The 17,257-nt window shown below is 57.1% G+C and overlaps 1 protein-coding gene and 1 long non-coding RNA gene across 3 annotated transcripts; both read right to left on the bottom strand.

Moving 5' to 3' along the window:
* Window positions 1-910: 910 nt before the first annotated feature.
* Window positions 911-2,418, bottom strand: LOC135402375 (uncharacterized). The gene is made up of 2 exons (XR_010425102.1): window positions 1,771-2,418; window positions 911-1,170 (listed from the first exon to the last, which is right to left on the bottom strand). It is a non-coding gene; the product is annotated as an uncharacterized LOC135402375 (long non-coding RNA).
* A 248-nt stretch (window positions 2,419-2,666) lies between these two features.
* SERINC2 (serine incorporator 2) lies at window positions 2,667-16,382 on the bottom strand. 2 transcript variants are annotated; one of them, XM_064635482.1, is made up of 10 exons: window positions 16,201-16,382; window positions 9,043-9,204; window positions 7,851-8,089; window positions 7,685-7,764; window positions 7,456-7,593; window positions 6,007-6,176; window positions 5,834-5,924; window positions 4,912-5,047; window positions 3,835-4,044; window positions 2,667-3,463 (listed from the first exon to the last, which is right to left on the bottom strand). In XM_064635482.1, the coding sequence occupies exons 1-10, from the start codon at window positions 16,237-16,239 to the stop codon at window positions 3,325-3,327; spliced, it is 1,404 nt and encodes a 467-aa protein (XP_064491552.1). In that variant the 5' UTR covers window positions 16,240-16,382; the 3' UTR covers window positions 2,667-3,324. The 2 variants fall into 2 exon arrangements, with proteins under 2 accessions (XP_064491552.1, XP_064491553.1); XM_064635483.1 differs by having other exon boundaries at window positions 7,851-8,038; window positions 16,201-16,380.
* Between the last annotated feature and the right edge of the window lie 875 nt (window positions 16,383-17,257).

Below are 17,257 nucleotides of genomic sequence, written 5' to 3'. Positions count from 1 at the left end.
CCCTGCCAGGGGCTCTCAGCTCTCCCTGGAGCCTTCTCTTCTCCAGGGGAACCCCCCCAGCTCTCCCAGCCTGGCTCCAGAGCAGAGGGGCTCCAGCCCTGGAGCATCTCCGGGGCCTCCTCTGGACTCTCTCCAGCAGCTCCACGTCCCTGTGCTGTTGTTCCCCAGGGCTGGGGCAGCTCTGAGAGGGGCAGAGGGGTGGAATCCCCTCCCTCAGGCCACTCCAATTCCAAAACAAGGTGGCTGTGGTGTCACAGGCTGGCCCGTGCCCATGGATTGACTCTGGGTTGAAGCCACAAGGGTGTGGAGGCTGAAGGTGCTGCCTCAGCCAGGACACATCAGAGACAGCCTGCACCTCTCCACCAGCAGAGCTGGGAGCAACCCTGCTGGATATTCAAATCCCCATCCAGCCTCCTAAAAATGCAGCTCCTGCTGCAGGGCACAGGCACAGCACGGGACATTCCTGTTTGGACGTGACTGTCACCAAAAAAAGGAAGTTTTGAGTCCCTCCCTGACTCTGGGCCAGTTGCTCACTCCCCAGGCTCTCTGTGGCACAGCCTTTGCCATCAGAGCTGAGAAGCCAAGCCCTGGCTGGGGAACCCCAGGGGCAATTCAGGGCAGCTGGAACAGGACACCTCCATGGGACACTCCCTGCAGCCTCTCCCCCACACGGGCTGAGCTCAGCGGGATGCCCAGCTGGCAGGGAGCTGCTTCCCTCCTCCCTGCCTGCATCCAAGGGGATCTCTGAACTCAGGCATGGATTGTCCTTGCCAACAAGCACATGCAGAACAGCCACAACTCTCCATTCCCATGACAAGCCCTGTGAGGGAACTGGGGAGGCTCAGACTGAACTGAGTTCCTCTCATGATGTGCTCAGGCTTTTGGGGAGCTTTTGCCATCAATCCATCTGGGTTTTTTTTTAAATTTATTCTCATTAAATTATACAGCCAGGGTTGCCTGTGGTTTGAGCTCCTTGGGATACCTTGGGTGGATAAACAAAGCAGGATGGGACAATCACATCAACCTGCCATGGGGGTGTTTCTCTCCTAAATCCCAAAATCCAGGGATGTCAGAGGCAGCCATAGCAGCACAGCCAGAGCCACCCTGATTGCCCTGCCTCAGTTTCCTCAGTCATTTTGGGGTGTATCTGCCGGGGGTTTGAAATGTCTCCTAAAGACAAGAGGGATCATTGTCATTTAAATAAATGATGAATAGGAGGCATGAGGGGAAAATAGGTCTCGCAGTGGACCCTGGTGTGATCCAGCCCTTCCAGAACCTCCTCAGCAGGGTGCAGAGCACAGGGTGCAGGACACAAGGGTGCAGGGTGCAGGATACAAGAGTGCAGGGTGCAGGGTGCAGGATGAACGTGCAGGGTGAAGGGTGAAAGGTGCGAGGTGAGGGGTCCAAGGTGAGCGTGTAGGGTGCAGGGGTGCAGGGTGATGGGTGCACGATAAAGGATGAAGGGTGCAGGGGAAGGAAGGGATGAGGGGTGAACAGTGCAGGGTGCAGATTACAGGTGCAAAGTGCAGGTTGAGGGGTGCAGGATGCAGGAGTCAGGATAGAGGGTTACAGGGTGAAGGGTGTGGGATGTGGGGTGTGAGTTCAGGAGTGCAGGGGGTGGGGTGTAGGATGAAGGGCTCAGGGGGTGGGATGAGGGGTTACAGGGTTCAGGGTGCTGGGTGAAGGATGGAGGGTGCTGTGTGCCGGTGCTGGGTGCAGGATGAGGGTTCAGGGTGCAAGATGAGGTTAGAGGGTGCAGGAAGAGGTTACCGGTTTACTGGATAAGGTCACAGGTTGCAGGATGAGGGTTCAGGGCGCAGGATGAGGTCACAGGGTGCAGGATGAGAGTTCGGGGTGCAGGATGAGGTCACAGGATGGAGGATGAGGGCTCGGGGTGCAGGATGAGGGCTCGGGGTGCAGGATGCGGTCACAGGGTGCAGGATGAAGTCACACGGTGCTGGGTGCCGGGTTCTGGGCTCCTCGTGTCGCAGCGCGGGCTCGCAGCGCCACCTCGTGACCGGAGCCACCGGGAATGGGCTGCGGGACACGGGGATGGGCTGCGGGACACGGGGATGGGCTGCAGGATACGGGGATGGGCCGCAGGACACGGGGATGGGCCGCAGGACACGGGGATGGGCTGCAGGATACGGGGATGGGCTGCGGGACACGGGGATGGGCTGTGGGACACGGGGATGGGCCGCAGGACACGGGGATGGGCTGCAGGACAAGGGGATGGGCTTCACAGCCCGGGCTGTGCTGCAGGGCACCAGCATGAGCTGCAGGACACGGGGATGTGCTGCAGAGCACCAGGATGACATCCCAGCGCAGGGAACCCCTGCTACAGTGAGAACCCCTGTGCCCCTGGGCATGCTCTGCACCCCACGCTGTGTGCAACCCACCCTGTGCACCACACCTTGCACCCCCCTCTTTGCTCACCACCACCCCCTGCCCTGCCAGCCACGGGCCCACCTCCAGCAGCAGCTCTTGGGGTGCCACAGCCTGGCAATGGGGTCCAGGACTCAGAGTTTTCATGACCCAAAGTGATGCCATCTCCACCTGCACCTCCTGGCAGCCAGTTGTGCCCCCAGCTGTGCCCCCACCCCAGCATTAGGGCTGTTTAATACTTCCTCTGCCTCCCACACACTCAGCACACGCTCCAAGAAAGATCCAAGGACAAATCCACCAGGTTTATTGCAAACAAGACTTTCTTGACAAGGTGAGGTGCTGGGGCCAGGCCAGCACAGCCTGCAGGAACCCCAGCTTGTCCTCTAGCAAGGAGCAGGGGGGGTTGTTCTCCCATGGGGACAGCCAGGCAGGAGAGCCCCTGAGGAGCTGGGGCCACCCCCGAGGCTGGGGGATGCAGAGGGATATCTGCCACAAATCTCAGCAATTCTGTTTTCCTCTAGGCAGTCTGGGGACATAACAGTGGCCAGGTCCTGGGTCCTGGTCCCCAGCGCCCCCAAAAGGCACCACGGGCCCAGGACAGCAAGTGAGACAACAGCAGCTGGTGAGAACCAAACCCTCCCGAGGCAAGGCACTGGTCTCTGCTGGGAGAAGAGGGTTTGGAGGCACCACCAAAGGCACTGGACAAACATGGGCATGAAGGGAGCCTCAAAAACACCCTCAGGTCTCTCTCAGCCCTTGATTTCTCTGCTTGGCACTTCATCCCTTTCAAATTAAAACAAAAGACCTGCAAGAAGGCACAACCCAGCACAGCAGCTCCCACATGCAGAACTGGGGCTAAGGCAGAGCTGGGGCTGTCCCTGGCCCTGAGGGACAAGGCCACCACGGCTCTGACCTGGCAACAGGATGCCCGGGGCCACCTCAGCTGAAGTCCCGGTCCGGCAGCACCAGTGGAGCCACCAAAGTCCAGAGGTAGAGCAGGAGCCCAGCCCAGCTGGAGCAGATCTTCACCCACACGGCCGTCCAGGGGCTGCTCAGCACCTGCAGGCTCTCGTCTGGCCTGGAACAGCAAACAGGGGGGTGGCCCCATCACTGTGGTATCCACGGAGAGGGACAGGAACTGTGAGCACCCATGGGTGCCATGCAAGGAACACAGAGGAGCCCCGTGGCTGCAGCTACCCCGGGGATGTGACCCCACTGCTGCACTCACAGCACCCAGGGGCCGGGTCCCCGCTCCCGAGGGATCCCAGGCTGCAGCAGAGGGTGCTGGCGAGCCCTGGCACAACCCTCTGCTACCCAAACATGATTAGGGAGCACGTTCACGGCCTCACACACAGATGCACCTCAGCAAACAGCTCTGTCCCAGAGCAGGGCAGACCCCGGGAGGAGGGGATATAGAGGCAGGGGAACAGCCCTGGGAGCTCTGCCCACCTGTACCAGTTGGTGAGGGTCATCATGATGTACAGGGAGGCGAGGAGGAGGCAGAGGTGGAAGAAGGTGTAGTTGTAGGAGACGCCGTCCTGCTCGTTGTCGTAGGCGCGGTGCGGCCCCGGCTCTGCCGCCTCCCCCGGGCCCGGCCCAGACCCGCCCTCCTCCGTCAGCATCAGCTTGTTCACCTGAGGGTGGTCCGAGGAGCGGAGGCTGCAGGGACAGGGGTTCAGCACCTCCTGCTCAGTGCCCCCATGGCTGGGGTGTCACGGAGTCACAGGATCTGCTGGGCTGGAAGGGACCCCCAAGGATCATGGAGTCCAACCCTCAGCCCTGCACAGTTAGATATCCTCATATCTAACCCCAAGAGTCACCCCCTGTGCCCCAGAGGATCAGCCAAACCCTCTTGCAGCTCTGGCAGCCTTGGGGCTGTGCCCACTGCCCTGGGGAGCCTGGGCAGTGCCCAACCAGCCTCTGGGGGAAGAACCTTTGCCTGAGATCCAACCTGAGCCTGCCCTGACACAGCTCCAGCCGTTCCCTGGGTGCTGTCCCTGCTCCCCCAGAGCAGAGCTCAGTCCCTGCCCCTCCTCTGCCCCTGCCCAGGAATTGGAACTGCACTGAGGTCTCCCCTCAGTCTCCTCTGCTCCAGCTGAACACACCAAGTGCCCTCAGTGTCCTCCCACGCCTTCAAATCAAGGCCCTTCCCCATCTCTTTGCCCTCCTTTGGACACTCCCCAATGACTCAATATCTTCCTTATACTGTGGTGCCCAAACTGCCTCAGTGTTGCAGGTGAGGCTGCAGCAGTGCAGAGTAGAACAGGAATGTTCTGTCCTTGGGGCCATCCCTGGAACAGTTTGGGGGATGCAGGGTGTGGGGAAACCCTAAAAACTCTGACCACAGCCATGCAAGGCAGCTGCCTGTGGGTCCCCCTGGGAACTGGGATGGCTTTGCAAGAGGCCCTTAGTGACAAAAACCCTGAGCCAAGATGTGACTTCCCCTTTCCCTGAGAGCCTCCTAATGGCTCTCTGCTCCAGGCAGAGGGACAGTGCCATCCCCAGGGCCACAAGCCAAGCCCTCACCTGATGAAGAGGGTGCAGAGGATGAAGATGACCAGCCCCACGATGCTCGAGGCGTCCCACCAGGTTGTCGGTGGCTCTGCGGTCGTCGCTGTGCTGGTGCTGTTCCTCACCAGCAGAGTGGGGTTACAGCTCTGCACTGGGGGGAGGCACACAGGGGGTCAGCACCAAGGAGGGGACAAACACCTACCCCAGTGTGTGGTCCTGCCCCCTCATAGAATCACAGAATCAGAGAATCAGACAGGTTGGAAAAGACCTCCCAGATCATCAAGTCCAACCTTTGCTCCAACCCCGCCGTGGTTCCCAGCCCATGGCACTGATGCCACATCCAGTCTGTCCTTAAACACCTCCAGGGATGGAGAATCCACCCCCTCCCTGGGCAGCCCATTCCAATGGCTGATCAGCCTCTCTGGAAAGAATTTCTTCCTAATCCAACCTAAACCTCCCCTGGCACAGCTTCAGACCCAGCCCTCTTGTCCTACTGCTGGTTCCTGGCAGAAGAGCCCAAACCCCCTCCGGCTCCCCCCTCCTGTCAGGGAGTTGCAGAGTCAGGAGGTCTCCCCTGAGCCTCCTCCTCTCCAGGCTGAGCCCCCCCAGCTCCCTCAGCCTCTCCTCACAGCACTTGTGCTCCAGTCCCTTCCCCAGCCTCGTTGCTCTTCTCTGGCCCTGCTCCAGCCCGTCCATGTCCTTCCTGAGCTGAGGGGCCCAGAACTGGACACAGCACTCCAGGGGTGGCCTCACCAGCGCTCAGTTCAGGCCAACAATCCCTTCCCTGCTCCTGCTGCCACCCTGTTCCTGAGCCAGGCCAGGATCCATTGGCCCTCTTGTCCCCCTGGGCACACTCTGGCTCCTGTTCAGCTTTCTGTCAATCCCCACTCCCAGCTCCCTTTCGGCCTGGCCTTAACCCAGGCCCCATCCTGCTTACCTGGCACGTTGGCCAGGGCGGCCCAGGTGACGTAGATGGTGTAGAGGGTGATGAGGGAGGCCTGCAGCAGCCCCGAGTGCGGCTGAGCCTCCTGCAAACACAACAGCGGGCGCTCAGGGCGGGCCTGCACCCCGCAGTGACACGGCCACCAGCCCCCTGGGAGCCCCCCTCACCTGGATCTTGGGCAGGATGGACACCACGGAGACGACGAGGCACAGGAGGAGGTTGATGCTGATGAGGGCCTTGCCCTCGGTGCAGCCCTGGGGTTTGGTGTAGTAGACGTAGAGCAGCGCGACGGCCGCGATGGAGGCGGCGTAGAACACGAAGGTGACGGTGCAGAGGGCTGGGGGGCAGGAGAAACAAAAACCTGAAATAGCTGGGCTGACATAACATGGTGTGGAACATCTTATTGGCAGAATACACATCAAATCACTTCTCCTATTTCTTTTTTCCCCTCTCAGGGAGTATAACAAACCCATTACACTTACTTACACCATCCCCCAAATAAGGAACTGTACAATCTTAGAGAAGCTCTTGAGAATTAGGGATGTAAACAAACGGGATGTAAACTAAGCTCTGTGCACCCAAATAAAGAACAAACACTACACTTTCTGGTGGTGGAGCACAATGGCCCTGTGCCTGCTCAAGAACTGAGGTCAAGGTGATGAAGAAAAGGACCAAAGAAGGACTTCCAGCAGGGGTGTGACCATGTAGAGCAAACTAATGAATATGTATTAAGTAAGAGACAATCCCCAATGAATCTGCTGGAAACAGTGTGTGTAATAAAAAGCCCTGTCCATCAGCCATTGGCACGTTGGGTTAGAGGAGCTCTCCTCCTGAATTAACATCTACAAACTGGTGATAAGAAGTTTGTTTCTGCTGCTTTTTGGTATCGTTTTTGGCACCCCAGATGGGACTGGAACCCACAATCCCCGTAAAAATGGGAAAAGCCTGTGCTGTGGGGTGTGTATTGTACCTTTGTGCACCTCAAGGCCTAAATTAATTAAAGAACTGCTTTCTACCTTCCTATACTCAAATTGTCCAGAGATTATTTCTCTGATTTCAGGTGATGTAGGACACTGACAGGAGAAATACAAACCTTACTCACAGCATCCCCCAAATAAGGAACTGTACAGTCTTAGAGAAGCTCTTGAGAATTAGATAAGGGATGTAAACAGATGGGATGTAAACTAAGCTCTGTGCACCCAAATAAAGAACAAACACTACACTTTCTGGTGGGGGAGCACAATGGCCCTGTGCCTGCTCAAGAAGTGAGGTTGAGGTGATGAAGAAAAGGACCAAAGAAGGACTTCCAGCAGGGGTGTGGCTAAGTAGAACAAACTAATGAGTATGTATTAAGTAAGAGAGAATATCTAATGAATACATAAACAGTGTGTGTAATAAAAAGCCCTGTCCATCAGCCACTGGCACGTTGGGTTAGAGGAGCTCTCCTCCTGAACAAAGAACACCCTTTTTAGCTCCTACAAACTGGTGATAAGAAGCTTGTGCCACTTTTCGGTATCATGGGAGAGGAAACAAAAAGGAAAGAGGCTGGAGCAGAACCCCCCAGGCCTGGCCAGCCCTGGGATGAGCCAAACCCTCCGTGGTGCTGCTGCACCCACCTGCGTACCAGCCCTTGGCGTTGCTCTCGCTCGCCTTGCGCAGCCACCGCTGGCTCCAGGAGTGGGCGAAGTCGATGAGGAGCACGAGCTGGATGAGGATGAAGAGGAAGGAGCCGACCACACCAAAGTAAAACCAGACTTGAGAGCAGAGAAAAACCAGTTAGGAACATGGAGAGCGAGCCGTGGGGGCACAGGGGTTTAGCCCCGTGCAGAGGGCACAGCTCCTCACCCGAGGTGAAGGCCCCGTCGGGGATGTAGAAGGCGCCCACCGTGATCCCCACCAGCACCAGGAACTTGAAGAACCAGAAGCTGTGGGAGGAGAGAGGAGGCACGGTCTGCACCCTGCAGGGGTCCATCCCTTCCCCACCCCCCAGCACCCCGGGTCGGGCACCCACCCGTTGTGCAGGGCGGCGCGGGGGTCCTTGCTGCTGCGCACGCACACCGTGAGCACGGCGAAGAGGCAGAAGAAGGCGGCCATGGCGAAGCCCATCCGGTACACGGCCTTGTGGCCCAGGAAGCTCCCGCAGTTGACGTGGGTCTGGACCCCCAGCACAGACCCGCTGCCTTCACAGAAGCCTGGGAGCTGAAACGGTGATGGGAGGGTGAGCATCACCCCAGTGTGCCCCGACACATCCTACTGGGGATTGAAGATTGTGGGAGGGTCTTGAAGAGCTACTGTTTGTATTGAAGATCAGCTCCTGGACTGTGAAGCCCCCAGGCTGCCCAGAGAAACTGTGGCTGCCCCAGCCCTGGAATTGTCCAAGGCCAGGTTGGATGGTGCTTGGAGAAACTTGGGATGGTGGAAGGTGTCCCTGCCCATGGCAGGGAGTTGGGACCCCCTCGTTGAGATCCCTTCCAAACCATTCTGTGATTCCACAATTCTGTGATTCTGGGATTCCACATCCACTGCAAGCCCTGGTGCCACCAAACATGAGCCAGACCATGACTGCTCTAATGCCTCTTGCTTGGGGACAGTGGTGGGATGACACAGCTAAAGCCACCCTGCAGGTCAGTGAAAAGCTGGGATGAAACCAGCCTTTCCCAAAAGCCCAGCCCAGCAGCAGCAGCTCAGCTGTCAGATCTCCTCTCCCTCCACCTGAAGTCACAGAATGACAGAATCAGAGTCAGCCAGGTTGGAAAAGACCTCTGAGATCATCGAGTCCAACCTGTGACCCAACTCCACCTTGTCACCCAGCCCATGGCACTGAGTGACACATCCAGTCTGTCCTTAAACACCTCCAGGGATGGGGACTCCACCCCCTCCCTGGGCAGCCCCTTCCAATGGCTGAGCCCTCTCTTTGTAAAAAATTTCTCCCTGATGTCCCACCTCCACGACTTGCAAGTCATCAGTTGAACCTCAAAAACGGGATGTAGGAAACTTTCCCAGGAGACATCCAGGAACGAAATTATATCCCACTGCATTTTCCCCTCTGTGGAAAACTGGGGTTAACAACAACTTCTTCCAGAGAGGTGCTCAGACAAAGAGGAACAGAAGCACATCATGTCCCAAAAATTCCCTTTCTGCTTCAGCCTCACGCACTCACGGGGAACTGAACTTCTTCCCAGTGACCTCCAGGAGTTATTTACCTTGTGCAGCTCCTTCTCCACGCCGGGGATTATCATGATGACGGACACCAGAGTGCCGAGGAAGAGGAAGAAGGTGAAGAGGAGGCGGGAGATGGTGGAGTTCTTGGCTGAGGGGCAGCAGCCGCAGAGCAGACACGGAGCAGAGCCACAGAGACAGGACGCCTGCAACGAGAGCAGCCCCGTGGCAGAGGGGCACAAACCGGCCCCAAAACACGTGCCCAGGTTGATCCATAGGGAAACCTCCCAGGAACCCACACTGCTGCTCCAGGCGTTTTGCTCAGAGCTTCCCACCAGCCCATGAGATGTCACGGAAATGGTGCCAAACCACCCCCAAAAGCTGCTGAAAAAGAAAAGAGCTGCAGGAACTGACAACAACCAGCCAAGGTGGGAAAAGACACCGCGAGTCCTGGAGACACCTACGTGTTTTTTGCTCCATGCAAGGCTCCAGTCTAACCAAGTCCTGCCCTGCAGGAGCCTCCTTTCGGTGCAGAAACACCTTTGCAGAATAATTTCAGTCTAATACAAGAAGGGGGGAACGTGGATTTCAGCACCATGGGGAAAGCAGCTCATTCTGCCACCCTTCCCCTCCCCAAAGCCGCTTGGCAGGCAGGGAAACTGAGGAACAGCATCCCCAGGAGCCCATGGTGGGTCCTGAATTCCCAAATCGAGCACGGGCAGCGCTGCCAAGTGCACCCTGCTCCAGGAGGTTCCATTGCTCAGGAACCAAGGAAACCCTGGCTTAACAAAACCTGACCTTACTGCCTTGCAAAACACCAGCAGGGGTTTCCTGCACAGGGGTGGTGTGGAAAAAGGTTTGGAGGGGGGGGGAAGGAATGTTCTATTAAACTGTACTCTTAGATTTCCCTGGGTCCTGCAATCCATCATCATTTGAAACCCAGAAGTTGGGCTGGGCTGGGCTCAGCTGGGTTGAGTTCAGTTGGGTTGCACTGAGTTGTGTTGGGCTGAGTTGGGTTAAGTTGGGTTGGGTTGAGTTGGGTTGAATTGGGTTGATTTAGGTTGGGTTGGGTTGATTTAGGCTGGGTTGGGTTGAATTGGGTTGGATTGGGTTGATTCGGGTTAAGTTGGGTCATGTTGCACTGAATTAAGTTCATTTGGATTGAGTTGGGTTGAGTTTGGTTGGGTTGGGTTGAGTTTTGCTGCTCCAGTAAACACCATTCTCACCAGTTTTTCCTCTGATTTGGATACTCTCAGGGTGTGGGAAAGCCCCAATCACCTGCCTTAGAGGAAGAAAAGCTGCAGGGGTTTTCATAACAGGTTTTAAAGGCTGCGATGGGTCAGGAGCACTGGATACAGTCACAGCCAGCCCTGACTGTGCCATCTGATCAGGGTGGGGAGGATTTTCAGCCTCTTCATCCCCCACACCAGCCCTGGGATCTCCTGGCTCGCTGGCAAGCCCCGAAACCCCTGTTTTCCCAAAAGAGGGAGAAGTTGGACAATGAATAGAGCATTTTCCAGCAAGAGAATGGAAGAAGCATTTTGGGGGTGGGCCTTTCACTGCTGGGTCACTAATCCTCTATGTGAAGGTTCCATGTCAAATATCTGGGGAAACAATAGGAGAATAAGGTGTCTCTCCAGTTTGGATTGAAGATGTTTGGTTGGGGAAGTAAAACCAACATCCCACATCAAGGCAAAGCAGGTGGTGGTGCCCCCCCAGCTGCTGAACCAGGGCCACCGTGTGAATTAACAGGTTAAAGTGCTAAATAAAACCTTAAAAGACCCAAAAACTAAATTAAAATTGAATTCCCAACTCTGCTCCACTCCTCATGGTGGGAGAAGGAACAGCAAAATACTCCCCAAGGGTGACATATTCCCTAAAATAGGGAAATTTCAAATATTCCCTAAAACAGGGAAAATTCAGGCTATTTCCTTGTTTTTCTAACCCTCACTGAAGCTACCACAAACCCACAACCTCCTTTGTCCCACCCAGAGGTCCAGGGAGCAACAAGAAATTCCCTTGCAGGCGCTGGAAGGAGTTTATTTCAAATACTACTTTCCAAATATTTACCTCTGCATTCCCAAATATTTCAAAATTTACAGCACTGGGTGTTTTGAGCTCCTGTATCACTTCTTAGGAAATCCTGTGACCATCTCAAGCTCCTCAGTAAACAGCTTTCCCCCTATTCACAAGATAATTTCATTGATTTATTTTGCTTTGATATTTCATTTCTTTCCCTTGGAATGGCCCTTTCCCTCCTGCACTGGAGCCCATCAGCCACTCAGAGGCAGGAGGAGGGTCCAACTCTCTCCCACTATTAAGAGATATGCCCTGCTATGTGCTTATTATGGGTATGAACCTCCTAATTATGCCCTGCAATCGATACTAATTAAAGATGGCTCAGCATCAACTCAAAACACACATTTCTCATCATTAAAATCAGTGTAGAAAAAGGACATGGCAGAAAACAAAACCTGCAGCGTGAGCAGGTCACTTCCCTCAGCAGGGATGCTCAGGGAGGTTCACAAAGGATCACCTTGATGCCTCCAAATCACTAGAGGTGGCTTTGATTTACTTGATTTGATTTTGATTTGATTTTATCATCGTTTGAGAAAAAATCCCCTCCTTGCTGATTTATTCCTCTTTACCCCCATCCCAGCCCCACAGCCCCACCCTGTGGAGCTGGTGGGACCCATAGGAGTCAGGATGGGTCAGAGAGTCCCTGGATCCCATGGAGACTCTCATTCCACCTCTCCAGGAGCTGCTCAAGGGGCAGAACTTCACGTTTTCAACTTGGAAGCCCATGAAAATGGCCTCCAATTAGAGCTGGCTTCCTTTCAGACTCATTAAATGCACCTCTCGCAGCACAGTGCATTTAAAAGGCACCAGCCGGGCTGGGTTTTCCCTTGCAAATTAAAAAACAAATAGAGAACAGCATTAAAAATCCCTTTTAGTGCAGAACTCCTGCATCATTTCACCCGATGTAGCACAGCAGCTCAGTGCACCATCCACCCTTCCAGCTCCTCTCCCTTCGGGGCCAACTGAAACAAAAAGCCCCAATCCCAGAATCCCCGAATCTGGCCAGGAAAACTGTGAGGTTTGGTGCTGGTGAGGAAGTTGTGGGTTTGGGGGTTCAGCCCCATGTCCAAGCACCACTGAAGACCTGCAGGAGGCAGAGCCTCAGGTGCCAAGTTTTGCTCAGGGTCGGTGCAGGGGGAGGGAGGGCACAGGAGTGTCCACAGGGCCACCATGGAACTGAAGGGAAACCTTTGCTCCATGTGCAGCCTCCAAACCCTCTGGGTGACCCCTGGGGCAGCTGCAGAGAGACAAGTTGGTTTGGGTTGGAAGGGACCTCAAAGCTCATCTCACTCCACCCCCTGCCATGGGCAGGGACACCTTCCACCAGCCCAGGCTGCTCCAACCTGGCCTTGGACACTTCCAGGGATCCAGGGGCAGCCACAGCTTCTCTGGGCAACCTGGACCAGGGCCTCCCCACCCTCACACACAACAATTCCTTCCCAATATCCCATCTATCCCTGCCCTCTGGCACTGGGAAGCCATTCCCCCTTGTCCTGTCCCTCCATGCCTTGTCCCCAGTCCCTCTCCAGCTCTCCTGGAGCCCCTTTAGGCCCTGCCAGGGGCTCTCAGCTCTCCCTGGACCCTTCTCTTCTCCGGGGGAACCCCCCCAGCTCTCCCAGCCTGGCTCCAGAGCAGAGGGGCTCCAGCCCTGGAGCATCTCCGGGGCCTCCTCTGGACTCTCTCTAACAGGTTTTTCAGAGTTTTTTGGGAGCCTGCAGCATCCCTGGAGCTTACTGAGGGTTTATTTTCAAGGATGACTCTTCCACAGGCAAACTGCACAGATGTATCTCAGTTTTCACAGGCCCTTTCAGCCGCTGAGGTGACAGGGTACAACATCCCCACCCACTGACCTGCTCCATGGAGCAGTGACACGAGAGTCCTGTGCCACCAGGAGCCACAAAAACAGCTCCTGGTGCCCTTTCTGGCCACCTCCTTCAAAACTCCTTTGCAAGGAAGCAAAGGAACCCTCTGTGCCACACCCTGCCCTGACCTGCAGCCCGGGCACCTCGTGATTTCAGCCTTTTCCTTTAAAAAGCAAGTGGGTTAAGAGCAAGAAAACCTTCCCAGGTTAAGCAATGCTGGCCACGCTCTGATTCTCCTTCCAAAGGCTTTCAGAGATGCCCATAAGTGTGAACATGGCCCAGGGCCAAAGAGCAGCGTGGAAAAAGGCAAGGAGGGAGGTGGCTGCAGCAGTGAAGGGGTGGGTTAATGAGGAAGGGTTGGTTTTCAGCTGCTGCAGTTGAATGATTAATGTCTCCAGTTTCACTATCAACTTCCTCATGGGACCCAGCTCACCTCCAGCGTGACCCACGTGGAAGGGCTGCTCTGCTCCCTCCTCTCAGTTCTGGAGGATCTGGGAGCATGGCAAGGGCCAGGCCAGGCAGGGAAACACAACATGAACCCAACTCCACCAGATCAGCTCCACCAGCCCACCTGCAACAGTCCAACTACACCAACATCTCCCCAACAACACCACCCTAATCACCCACTCAACTACACCACCCCAACAACACCCACCCAGCACCACCCCAGCAACCCCCCCGTGAGCTTCTGCCACCCTGGAATCCCAGGAACACGGAGAGTCACTGAGTCACCCCAGGAATCCCAGGAACACAGAGACTGAGTCACCCCAAAGCAACGCCGAGCAACTGGAGTTTATCTCCTGCCAAACCCGTGACCAGGCAGGTTAATCAGTACCAAACCCCCAGGGCTGGGGAAGCTGGTGGCTCTCCTGCCTGGCAGGTGGCTTTGGGTTGGTGTCACAGGGTTGGTTGTGCCCATGAGGTGCCCGAATCACGTCTGAGCCCCCAGGGTTTGTGTTGGCTTGGGCACCCCCAACCTTGTCCCCCCCAGGAAGGCAGCTCGGAGCAATGACAGCTGTGGGCAGAATCTGGAAAATCACTGGATTTTCCAGTGATTTCCAGGGCAAGTCACAGGAAAAAGGAAATTTTTGCTGTGTGCTACAAAGTATTTTCACTCAGGAACAACTTGTAGAGTTTTAATGGGAAAGAAGAAAGGGCTTGGCAATCTGATGCTGCTGTGACTCAAATGCTGCAGGCAGAGCTGAAGGAGTCAGTTCAGATGTTCTTGTTAAAAATAAAATTTAAAAAAAAAAAATTACACACATTGGGGGGAGGGGGTATCTGGTTTTGGTTTGTGTTTTTTTCTGTCTCGTGGTTCTTCAATTCAGAACTAAAACAGCCCCTGAGTCAACCACCTCCACCAGAAGGAACAGGAGAATTAAATTAAACTTACATAGTTGCTCTACTCTGTTACCACAGGCTGGGTAACAGAACAGTTTTTTGGGGGAAAAAATCCAGATTTAGGCCAGAAAACTCCACACTCCTGGACTGGAATAACTCCCAGCTTTCCCAATACTTGTCCATGAGGAAAAGTTTGGAGTGTGTTACAGGGGGAGGCCTTGCAGACCATCCTCCAACTGATCCCTCATTTCAAAAGCTCCTGTTCGTTAAACCCCCAACACTTTGAGGTCAAGTTGCACAACAGGCCCTGCTCCCAGGTTTCCAGGCCGGCAGTTCCTGGGCTGGTTCCACAGCCCTGCCTTGGCCCTGTGCCCACAGGTGAGGCACCAACAGGGAAGGCAATGCCAGCCGTGGGCAGGGGCTGCGTCACAGGGCACAGCACCCAGAACCACACACCCTGAGCACGGCAGGGCACCCCAATCACACACCCTGAGCACGGCAGGGCACCCCAATCACACACCCTGAGCATTGCAGGGCACCCCAATCACACACCCTGAGCATGGCAGGGCACCCCAATCACACACCCTGAGCACGGCAGGGCACCCCAGTCACACACCCTGAGCATGGCAGGGCACCCCAATCACACACCCTGAGCATGGCAGGGCACCCCAATCACACACCCTGAGCATTGAAGGGCACCCCAATCACACACCCTGAGCATTGCAGGGGACCCCAAATCACACACCCTGAGCACGGCAGGGCACCCCAATCACACACCCTGAGCACGGCAGGGCACCCCAATCACACACCCTGAGCACGGCAGGGCACCCCAATCACACACCCTGAGCACGGCAGGGCACCCCAGTCACACACCCTGAGCATTGCAGGGGACCCCAATCACACACCCTGAGCATTGCAGGGCACCCCAATCACACACACTGAGCACGGCAGGGGACCCCAATCAAACACCCTGAGCATTGCAGTTCACCCCAATCACACACCCTGTGTCACCAGGCACAGCACCCCAGATCACACCCCTGAGCCTGCCCTGGCCCATGGCACCTGAGATCCCTGCCCTGGCCCATGGCACCCCAAATCACAGCCCCTGAGCCTGCCCTGGCCCATGGCACCCCACACAGAGCCTGCAGCCCCCCTCCAGCTCCTTCTCTCAGTCCATCCCCAGTCCCCCAGTTTGAGGCTCAGGAATGAGACCCAGGCAGGGCCCCCAGCCCCTCATTGCACCCCCCCAGGGTAGCAGGGCAGGGGGGCCAGGACCCCCCACTCCTCCAGGTGCAGCAGGGGCATCACTGCTCTGGCTCCCCACACCCCCCAGGTGCACAGGAGTGCACCACCCTCCCCGTTCCCCTCCATGTTCTCCTCAATCATGACATTCCTAAGCCCCAGAGTTCCCTGGGGTGAACCCTCTGCATCTCCCGTGGACACCCCTGGGTGCTGTGGGATGCCCTGCTCAGGGTAACCCCCACATCCCCCAGGGATGCGCTGAGGGTTGGACCTGCTGGGGGTCCCCTGCATCCGCAGGGCATCCTGGGAGTCCCCTGCATCCCCCCCATATACAGAGGTGCATCCCCCGGGGGTCCCCTGCATCCACAGCGCATCCCGGGGGTCCCCTGCATCCCCCTCCTATACAGAGGTGCATCCCCCGGGGGTCCCCTGCACCCCCCAGCTACACAGGGCACATCTCCCGGGGGTGCCCTGCCTCTCCCGGGTACAGCGCGGGTCACCCTCCCGGCACCCCTCGGACCCCTCCGCCCCAGGATGTCCCTCTGCCCTCCCCGGGCCTCCCCCGGACCCTCCCCCAGACCCGCAGCCGCCGCAGCTCCCCCTGCCCGGGCCGCGCCCGCCGCTGCGGCCCCGCAACCCCCCGGTCCCCCCGGTCCCCCGCTGCGGGCGGGCACTCACGCAGCTGAGCAGGGAGCAGACCCCGAGACAGGCCCCCATCGTGCCGCCGCCGCTCCCGAGCCGGCCCCCGGCTCCTGTTCCCGGCTCCTGCTCCCGGCTCCTGTTCCCGGCTCCTGTTCCCGGCTCCTGTTCCCGGCTCTCCGCTCCCCTCCGCCGGCTCCGCGCTCGGCTCCGCCCGGACCGGCCGCGCCTCCCCCGGGGCGGCCCTTACGGCGGCGGGGAGGGCAGGAGAGGGACGATCCGCGCTCCTCCCGGCCTCGGGGGGGCCTCTCTATTGCTTCTCCATGCCCCCACCCCGTCCTCACTCCGTCCCCCTCCATCCTCCTCCATCTCCCTCCATCCCCCCGCCAACTCCCTCCGTCCCTTCCCCCCGGGCCCCCCATCCCTGGTTACCGCCCAGAGGGCCCCACGGGCCTCGGGCCGGGCTGGGGGCTCTGGGACACCCCCAGGGCTGGGGGGGATGGGTGGGGGCCCATCCGGGGCTCAAAACAGCCCCCGGGAAGGGATCATGGAAAGCCAGAATGGTTTGGGTTGGAAAGGACCTTAAATCCCATCTCGTTCCCACCCCCTCTATGGGCAGGGACACCTTCCATAGCCCAGGTTGCTCCAATTCCCATCCAGCCTGGCCTTAGACACTTCCAGGGATCCAGGGGCAGCCACAGCTTCTCTGGGCAACCTGGGCCAGGGCCTCCCCACCCTCACAGCCAACAATTCCTTCCCAATATCCCATCTAACCCTGTCCTCTGGCACTGGGAAGCCATTCCCCCTTGTCCTGTCCCTCCATGCCTTGTCCCCAGTCCCTCTCCAGCTCTCCTGGAGCCCCTTTAGGCACTGGAAGTCTGATTGGAACCTCCTAAAGTTCAACAAGGAGAAGGGCAAAGTGAGTTTTGCCCCATAGGAAAGAAAAATCCCAGGCTCCAATATATGATGGAGACCACTCAGCTCTGCAGAAAGGCCCCGGGGGTGCTGGTGGACAACAGGTGGAACACAAGGCAGCAATATACCCTTGCTGGTGGACACCAGGTGGAACACAAGGCAGCAATGTACCCTTGCTGGT

Source organism: Pseudopipra pipra, chromosome 24 (assembly GCF_036250125.1).
Source record: "Pseudopipra pipra isolate bDixPip1 chromosome 24, bDixPip1.hap1, whole genome shotgun sequence".
Lineage (NCBI taxonomy): Eukaryota > Metazoa > Chordata > Aves > Passeriformes > Pipridae > Pseudopipra > Pseudopipra pipra.
Note: the sequence above shows the minus strand (reverse complement) of the source record. Positions and strands in the feature narration are given on the sequence as shown.

Excerpts from the sequence above, each read along its gene's own strand:
- SERINC2 (XM_064635482.1), bottom strand. The coding sequence starts at position 16,239 with ATGGGGGCCTGTCTCGGGGTCTGCTCCCTGCTCAGCTGC. Across the intron at positions 7,765-7,850 it reads CGCGCCGCCCTGCACAACGG|CTTCTGGTTCTTCAAGTTCC; the intron begins GTGGGTGCCCGA and ends CTCCTCCCACAG. Across the intron at positions 5,048-5,833 it reads CGCCCTGGCCAACGTGCCAG|TGCAGAGCTGTAACCCCACT; the intron begins GTAAGCAGGATG and ends GCCTCCCCCCAG.